A 9652-nucleotide genomic window follows, 5' to 3' on the forward strand; every position below is an offset into this window, starting at 1 on the left:
GAACTGCAAGATTTGTGGCTGCTATAGATGAGGTTCTTGTGGCTGTGAAATCAGGATGGCGTGACATAGCTTACTAAACCACGCCAGTCTAACCTCCCCTCCCAAACAGATGGCACACAGGGAGGAATGAGGAACCATGTTAAGAGGCACATGTCCTGAAGGCTTCTTCATGTCAGGGCTGCCTGCCTTGGTTAGTGGTGATAACCACAAGCCTTCAGCTGTAAATTGTAAATGCTGCATTTATAAAAGCCGCCTTTTTTCAAGGCGCTTTACAATGATTGTGCATTACATTCACCCATTCACAGCACACATGTCCCACACATTCCTACACCGAATGGCGGAGGAACCCGTGCAAGGAACCAACCTGCTCATTGGGAGCTTCAACACTAACTCTGGGGATCGAACTGTGAACCTGCCAGTTCCCAAGGAGCCACTCTACCCCTGAGCCACTGCTGTCCCTCCCAATCCACCATGCAGAAGTGCGGCGGCGCTACTGCACTTGTTTTTGATTGATTGATTTAATACTTTATTAACAGTTTGCAAAAACCACAGCGGTACGATTATACAATTATGCTAAAAAGGATAACGCAAACAGCCCTGAGGGTTCGTTTCCATTGTGATCAGGGTATTCAATTCATCAAGACATTTAAAGACATACAATAACATACAAGAGATAATCAACACTAGCTCACACTAGGTTGCGCTGCGACGCATTGTGAGCTTGGAGGTCGGCTATTTCCGGTGCTTGATACCACATTGAACTAAGCATAATCAAGTCAATGCTGGAGATGCGGCATAACGGCATGGATTTCTAGACAGAGAGGGCAATTCTTTCATCATAAGATGATGCCTTCAAGTTCATGAGAGTTTGGACAAGGCAATTCTCTTGAATGCTGCCTTCAGGTATGGCATGGAAAGAGGGCATTTGCACAAGGATAAAAGGGCAGGGGCTCAAGCCCCCTTTGATGTCTATGTGTGCACGTGCCTGAAATTCAACCCATGTTTGTGCCGAATCTGGGTTGAACTGGAGTTAAACGTTAGGTTTGCAGGATGAGCCTCAACCAAATAAACCCTAGTGTCTCTATTCTGGGGGCCAACATTCAGTGAAGATAGCAGATCCACAAGCTCACAAGGTGTCCCGTTGTGAGTATTTGGTCATACTGTATAGGATTTAAGTAAATACCTACATGATTGAATTATGGAAAGATATCAGCGCAGACACCAGCACAGCAGCACCTCAGCATAATGGAATCAAACTGTTTGTTTTTTTGTTTCCCTCATAATGCACTGAAACAGGACAATTTAAAATAGTCATGATTGCTGGGTAGATTAACGTTAAATGAAGGTTCTGTTAAAAACAAAACACACACACACACACACACACACACACACACACACACACACACACACACACACACACACACACACACACACACACACACACACACACGTCATACGGAAGATTATGTGAATGTATGATTATTTATGCATGCATGTAATACTGTGTAATGTGTTCATGTGCTCTCTCTCTCTGTGTGTGTGTGTGTGTGTGTGTGTGTGTGTGTGTGTGTGTGTGTGTGTGTGTGTGTGTGTGTGTGTGTGTGTGTGTGTGTGTGTGTGTGTGTTTGTTTACTATTGTAAGTGCTGACAGTTGAGTTTGATTCTCTGGTCTCTGCCCAGACCACAGAATGTCCTGGAACTTGCTTTGTGTTATACTACAGACTAACTGTTTATCACAATGTACATCTATCTGTTATGTTTTTTTATGCAGCATGCAGAAGGATAAAGAGAGAGAGAGACCAACAACCATATAGAGGTTATACTGAGGTGCTGTATGTTAGCCCTGCTCTGGCGGGAAGGTAGGGTATAGGATAACGTACAACACCTGTTAGCTCTCTGGTCCCTGTTTTCTTTTTCCTGCCAACTGTTTTCTCTTGTTTGAACTCATCCCAGCAGCTCCAGGGTGCGGGGATGTTGGGAGGGAAAATGCTAGTGGGTGTGTGGTGGTGGTGTGGGGCAGGCACGTGCACACATAGACATGAAAAGGGGGCTTGAGCCCCTGCCCTTTTTTCCGTCTGTAAAAAAAGTGCCCTCTCCAGTCCAGACCATGAATGCAGTTTTCACTATGGTGAAAGAAATGCAAATGCCCTCTTTTCATGACATACACGAAGGCAGCATTCAAGAGAATTGCCTTGTTCAAACTCTCCTGAACTTGAATGCACCATCTTATGTTGAAAGAATTGCCCTTTCTGTGTATAAATCCATCCATCCATGCCACATCTCCAGTATTGCCTTTTATATGCTTAGTTTTGTGTAGTATCAAGTACTGAAAATAGCTGACCTCCAAGCTCACAACGCGTCGTGAGCTTGGAGGTCTGCTATTTTCAATACTTTCACCAAAAAGCCCTTTTAGAAATGTCAGCCCCTGCCTCTCTAACTAACATTCTCTGCACGTCCCTGGTGTGGGGTGTAGGGTGGGAGGGGGGTGCATTATTATGCAACCTCATTCTCCACTGTATAAAAGGGGTCCCGGGCATGAGCTAGCTAAACAACCTCAAGTAAATCCTTCAATAGGTCAACATCATCCAAGTTTAATTTCATTCCAATTGATCTGATCCTCACGTCTCCTGCAGAAGAGAAGATGACGATACTGCTGGGGATGATAGGAGCCATGCTCTGCTCCTTGGCTGCCACCGCTGAGGTCACACCCCAAGCAGGCTTCAATGTGCAGGGGGTAAGAGAGACCATTATACCTGATTAACACATCTATATCCTATCTACTGTCTACAAAGAAAGTATTATATTATTAATATTATTATTATTATTAATAGCATTTAGTTGAATTAGGCCTATTTATATTAGTATTTGTATTATTATTATTACCCTTATTATAAATGTTGATGTTGTTGTTGCTTCTATAGTAGGCTTGTAGTCCTACTATTTGTTATTGTCACACAAATGTCTCCAGCTGTACAGGGGATTTTTCAATAACAAAAAGCTAAATAAGGATTCATGTTCACACATGTTAACAAGTGAAGAAATGTTGCTGTCTTACATTACTGAAGTGTTAATATTGTATAGTGAGTATTAGCGACTACTTCTTCCCAATATCGATATAATTTAAAATATAAATATAAATTCAATGTTTGAATTTAAAATTCAAACATTTAAGAGGCATGAGCTTTGGCATTTGAGTCTGATGCGTTTCGACTCCAAACAAAATAAAAACAGCTTGCATTTTAAGTGGGTTATTATCTAAAAATAATAAAGGTCCAAAAGATGTTAAACGAATAACTGAAAACAAACGTAAACGAACAGGAAACAAAGTATGGAGCCTATAGCCTACAGTAGCCTAACTCACCCCCCTTCACTGACTGACTGACTGACTGACTGACTGACTTACTGACTGACTGACACACCTGGTATCAATCAACCAAATCAAAACAAAGGCGCGTGGGGGAAACGAAACCAAATAAAAACACAGGCAAAAATTGTGTAGTAGTAGAAGTAGTTAATTGAGAACTTGTAAAGAGAGCTTTTAGTTGTTGTTTTTTTTTTTGGTCTGTCTGTCACAATTATTGTAGAAAAACATTGAGTGGGAAATGGCCTACCTTTCCGCCAGTGCGTCTTTCATTTCCAAACGAAAGCCTTTCTTCCATCTTCATGTTCCTCCTGACCTCCTCATCCCTCCAATTCCTTCTCATCAGCCTGCTGTGTCCAACACGGGAGAAAGTGCGCTTTTACGCAGCTCCATTGCGCGCAAAGTGGGCGCAAACATCAAGTAAATCACCGCTATGTGTAGCCTATATTTTATGAAATTCCATTGATATATATTACTGAAGTAAAGTTGAGTATTCTTACCTATTCCACAGGTGTCAGGGAAGTGGTTCATGATCGGATTTGCCACCAACGCCCAGTGGTTCGTGAACCGCAGGAGCAGCATGAAGATGGGCACCGCCATGCTGACACCAACTGCTGACGGGGGCCTGGACATGGAGTATGCCAGTCTCAAGTCAGTGTTCATAGTAGAAAATATTCTATATCTAATGGGGGGCTGGATGTGGAGTAGGCTATGCCAGTCTCAAGTCAGTGTTGCTCATATTAGAACATATTCCTATATCTATTAGCTAACGGGGGTCGACATGGAGTAGCCTATGCCAGTCTCAGCGTTCATTGCGACCGTCAGATCGCATTTACTACCAAAACCTCCACCGGCTGTCTGTCAGTCAGTCAGTCAGTCAGTCAGTCTGTCAGTCAGTCTGTCAGCCAGTCTGTCCGTCATGTCACACTTTTCCCCAACTCATATCTCCGTCACCGTTACCCCAATCCATGCCAAACTTTGCACACACACTCCTTGCCTGCCAATCCACAACCTCCACCCCACCAGGGACCCCCGAAGCTCCAGGGACCCCCAGGGACCCCCTTCCACCGCCGCCATAAAGTGCAAAAATGACCACCCAAACGGGGCTGTTCACGGGGAATTCCTGGGGACCACCGACTCCTGGTGCTCCAGAATGGATGCCCCTAGTGGAGGACCCCCGCCACTGCAGCACACATAAAATGCCGTAACTCGGGCTAGGAGCGACCGGGAGAGCCGGGGCCGGTACCCACGCGTCCGCCTCGGCGGCGCCAAGAGAGACGTCAACATGAATCTGTCTCATATAGCGCCACCATCAGGCCCATTTTTTCAAACACATTTTTGCACACTGCTCCTACAGATTTTGCCCTAAAATCACGCAAATCGGTATACACAGTATGTCTACACTCATGTCATCAACATGGATCTGTCCCATATAGCGCCACCATCTGGCCGATTTTTTCAAACACATTTTTGGACACTGCTCCTACACATTTTGCCCTAAAATCACGCTGCGACCGCTTATCGCTTATCTCCCGATTAGGGAGTCTTACTGGTACTATTAGAACATAGACAGGCGGGATATGGCCACCTAAACATTGTCACAGCATAATTTCTACCCTTGAACTTGTTTATGCCCAACATTGACAATCCACAGATTATATGTCACGGTCACCCATTTATAAAATTAATGTAAATATATAAACTAATAGCCTATATATGTTTTTAATGGTGCCCAGAGTTCTCAGGTGCCACAGTTACCTTCCATACCACTTTGTTTGTTTCATGTACTGTTCACTTGCACAAACACGAATTTCAGCCACAGTTTTATAAACCTGTGATGTGACATTAAAGATGATTGTGATTGTGTTTCAGTGCTGACGGCTCTTGCTGGAGAATGACCCACCAGGCCAAGCAGACTGATGTACCCGGAAAGTTTATGTTCAGGAGCGAGCGTGAGTGGACACGCACGCACGCACACACACACACACACACACACACACACACACACACACACACACACACACACACACACACACACACACACACACACACACACACACACACACAGAGAGAGAGAGCAGAGAGAGCACATGAACATATTACACACAGTATTACATGCATAAATAATCATACATTCACATAATCTTTTTTTCGTCTGTGTGTGAGGAATGTTTTTCCAATCCATCTTTTTTTAATGTTCCCCAAACTTAATACAAAAATAAAAGGACAGCAGCTCAGATTAATAAAGAAGGTTTACAATGGCAGTGTCATACTGTCATTGTGTTGTAAAGTGTACAAAAGACCGCCCAACAACAGAAAAATGATTGATGGCTCATGGCAGTCATCGTCCACTTCAGACGGGTCCCCAATTTGGTGTTCTACAGCGCCATCTGGTGGACTTATCACTAACACAAAGCAATAAGATTCTCTTGTTATTTGATTTGATAAATCTTCTTCAGATCCATCAGATCCATCTTAACCAAGCATTTTTCTATTTCAGATACAATATTAGATCACTATGCGTTGAGTACCAAATTTTCTTTTGGTAAAAGGGTTAAGATCCTGTACATTGACAGAACGACTACGAATAGAACATAACATCATAAAGAATACTTTTTTTCCCAAATGTTTGGAATAACATTTAATTTTTCAGGGTTGTCAGTTAACAATTATCTATCTATAAATGCGAGAAGTCTCTGCGTGTGTGTGTGTCTGTAATCCGCGTATCTCGAGAACCGTTCGTCCCACCGGCTTCAGATTCGGCACGCGCGTTCCCCGCCACGGCACGGAGTGCAGTGCCGGGTCTCGACCCGACCCGACGCGCGGTTTTCCCGAACCGGCGCGAAACGTTCGGAATCTCCTTATGCGGGGTTGATTGTTGACATCAGGCTGTTTCTGAGGAAATCGGCGAAAGCTCTGACTCATTGTGACATCACTTCATAAAAGGCTCTGACATCACGTACGCCACATGAGTCAACAAAAAATCTCTGTGAGTGTGTATGTATGTAGGTAATCCGCGTATCTCGAGAACCGTTCGTCCCACGGGCACGCGCGTTCTCCATATATGGGCATAAAATGAATGCCCCCATATGAGAACCGTTCGTCCCACGGGCACGCGCGTTCTCCATATATGGGCATAAAATGAATGCCCCCATATATGGGCATAAAATGGATAAAGGGACACAGACAGACAGATTCAGAGATCTCCATATATGGGCGTGAAATGGACGCAAATAGACAGATATCTCCATATATGGGCATATATGGGCATAAAATGGACCCAGAACTATATGGACGCAAATGGCATATATGGGCATAAAATTTACGCAGAATCACAAAGATCTCCATATACGGGCATAAAGGGACACAGACAGACACACAGACAGACGGATACAGAGATCTCCATAAATGGGCATAAAATGGACGCAAATGGCATATATGGGCATAAAATTTACGCAGAATCACAAAGATCTCCATATACGGGCATAAAGGGACACAGACAGACAGATTCAGAGATCTCCATATATGGGCGTGAAATGGACGCAAATAGACAGATATCTCCATATATGGGCATATATGGGCATAAAATGGACCCAGAACTATATCTGCAGTGATCTCCATATATGGACATAAAATGGACGCTGACAGACAGACAGATAACAGATATCTCCATATATGGGCATAAATGGACACAGGCAAACAGATGGTCAAAACGGGTCCTATGACAACAGGTATAATGGGGTTTGCATTAAAGGGCGGGGCATTCATTCCCTATTTACATTGTTCCGAGTTGGCCAGGTCGCCGACTAGACGCTGGGCCTTTCTAGTTATATATAATGCCTCATCTGTAATTAAACAATCCTTGATGGAGATACCATGCTTTCTCAAGATTCAAGAGATTTTATTCATCACACACCCGCATATAGATTTTTGAGTCTGACTAACATTTCCCCCAGAATAGGGATGCTATAGGATTCAAGTGGTTAATGTAAAAATATACAGATTTCTTATCACAAAAAGATTTGTCCTGTAGTAACTCTGAGGACCTCTATAATAGACGAAGAGCCCTGATTTAAACTTGGGGCCAGCAGCCTCAAGGGTTTTAAAGTAAGAGACACATGTACACTTCATTTATATCTGTCCACCCTCAGGTTGGAATAACGATAACGTCATGAACGTGGTGGATGTCAAGGAGGACGAGTACGCCCTTATTCACACCGTCAAGACCAAAGGAGGCGTTTCCACCGTTCTCAACAAACTATACAGTAAGGCTGTGCGCATTATTTGCTTCCAGTTAACATCTTTATTATTTATACGTTGGCTATTCAAAAATAACAGACTAAAAGCTCACAGCTCGTCACTTTGTGCCGCACTGTGAGCTTGTACATCTGCTTATTTTTTTATTTTTTTTATGTTTTGAAAATATTGAACACGTTTGTAATTCTTTTTACACAAAATCTTCTGGTAAACAATTTCAGATGGGGGTCCACAGCCAAATATACATCAATTTGTGGGTCCTTGACATGAAAAAGTTTGAGAACCATTAATAGGCAAGATAAAAGTCTTGTGCTTCAAGCTGCCTCAACAGTGTGGATAACAGATATAGGCCTATTGAACAGAACTGGGTGGTTTATGTATATAATTATATTTCTTTTGTTTGTCCTCCCAGGCCGAAGGACGACTCTCTCTCCTGAGGTGCTGGACAAGTTCAAGCAGTTCTCGTTGGACACTGGAATCCTGGCTGAAAACATCGCTATCTTGCCCCAAAACGGTATGTAATAGCCTACCATAGGCGCTATGCACAGTACACCGTGATGTCATCACGGTGTACTTTGCAATACAAACCCCAAAATCAATCCTCCAGTTCTAGGTAACACAGAAGGGGGGACTTTTTTCTTATGTCCACATAACAACTCAAAGGTATATTAATGACATAATATACATTCAATATTGAAAATGGGTGGTTCTCCCCTTTTAGAAAATATGAGTGTTATTTGTCTTGTTACAATGTAATCATTTCTATATTGTTATAACAATATGTTACCGCATTATAACATTCATTATATTCAAATTCATTATATGAAAATATCTTATAAAAAGATCTCTATAAAACATCTTAACATCTAACATTTCACATAATAATATGGCACTTCAGGTATGAATATGAACAGATATGTGTGTAGGTTTGGAATAAAATCCCTCCAGTTGTAGCACTTTAAAGGACAACTTTGTTTTTTTACAACAAGGTTTCATATTTTAGATTGTAATTAGAGAAAAGAAAAAGTGAGTGTTAAAATGTTTTCATTTGCTTCGTTCTATTGTTTTATCACGTTTACCGTGCTAAAATGTGGGACATGCGTACACATGGGGGCATGCATACATGTGGCTAAATGTCTTATTAGACACAACAAGCCAGCAGTTTCTTTATTGCTATTTACAGTAACACTTCTAGCCCCATAAGTCACATCAAACCATGAAAGGTTGCATTGTATCTTGAGAATGGGCTTATTCTGTGTAAAATGACATATTTAGCCACTTGTACACATGCCCCCAACCACTGAAATAAGAATCTCTAAAACAATAGAAAGAAGTAAATGAAATAATTTTAACACTCATCTTTTAGATTCTTTAATTACAATCTAAAATATGAACCCTTGTTGTAAAAAACTAAAGTTGTCCTTTAATGTGAAAACAATCCATAAGATTAGTGTTGCAATTATTGTTATACTCTCTGAACGTCATGTCTTCTCTTTTAGATGAGTGCCCTGCCGCTTAACCTGCCTCCTTGGTGTTCAACCAGCAACCCTGCTGCCTGAAGCTTTCAATTACAACTGTATTTGTTGTCTCCAATCTATGTTACCAACAGTATGTTAATAAAATACCACTTTCATTTCCCCAACTTGTGACAATAAAATACTATTAGTATTATTGTGCATTTTTCTCCCAGGTTCGTCCTTCTTTCTGCAACCTTTCTACAGCTCAAGTTAACAGTCCAGAGGTACTCACCATCTCCAAAACTGGACAGCTTAGAAAATGAATGCAGGCACATTATGGGGTCCTATCAGGGACGTGCTGGGCCCCTGATTCAGCCTGGGAAAAAGAGTTGCAGAGGCCCTCATTGCGCGCCATAGAGAGAGATCTCTCTCTATAGCGCTGCTGCTACTCAAAGATTTGCCATTTCAGATCATGACAAGTGACAAGCCAGTGGGCCAATTACATGAGTTATATTTCGTCGTTGTCGGGTGGAAACCTTGTATGTCCAAAACCGTTTGTTTTGTATTTATCATTTAA

At 42.2% G+C, this 9652-nt stretch overlaps 1 protein-coding gene across 1 annotated transcript; it reads left to right on the top strand.

Annotated features, from left to right (window-relative positions):
• Positions 1 to 334: 334 nt before the first annotated feature.
• Positions 335 to 9137, top strand: LOC308304870 (lipocalin; the record flags this gene model as incomplete). Its single annotated transcript, XM_080749498.1, has 8 exons — positions 335 to 406; positions 1954 to 1996; positions 2634 to 2734; positions 3873 to 4012; positions 5234 to 5313; positions 7513 to 7626; positions 8031 to 8132; positions 9118 to 9137. 8 exons carry the CDS (start codon positions 335 to 337, stop codon positions 9135 to 9137), a joined length of 672 nt encoding a protein of 223 aa, XP_080605624.1.
• Positions 9138 to 9652: the final 515 nt, after the last annotated feature.

Source organism: Nannobrachium achirus (assembly GCF_963921795.1).
Source record: "Nannobrachium achirus genome assembly, chromosome: 19".
Taxonomy (NCBI): domain Eukaryota; kingdom Metazoa; phylum Chordata; class Actinopteri; order Myctophiformes; family Myctophidae; genus Nannobrachium; species Nannobrachium achirus.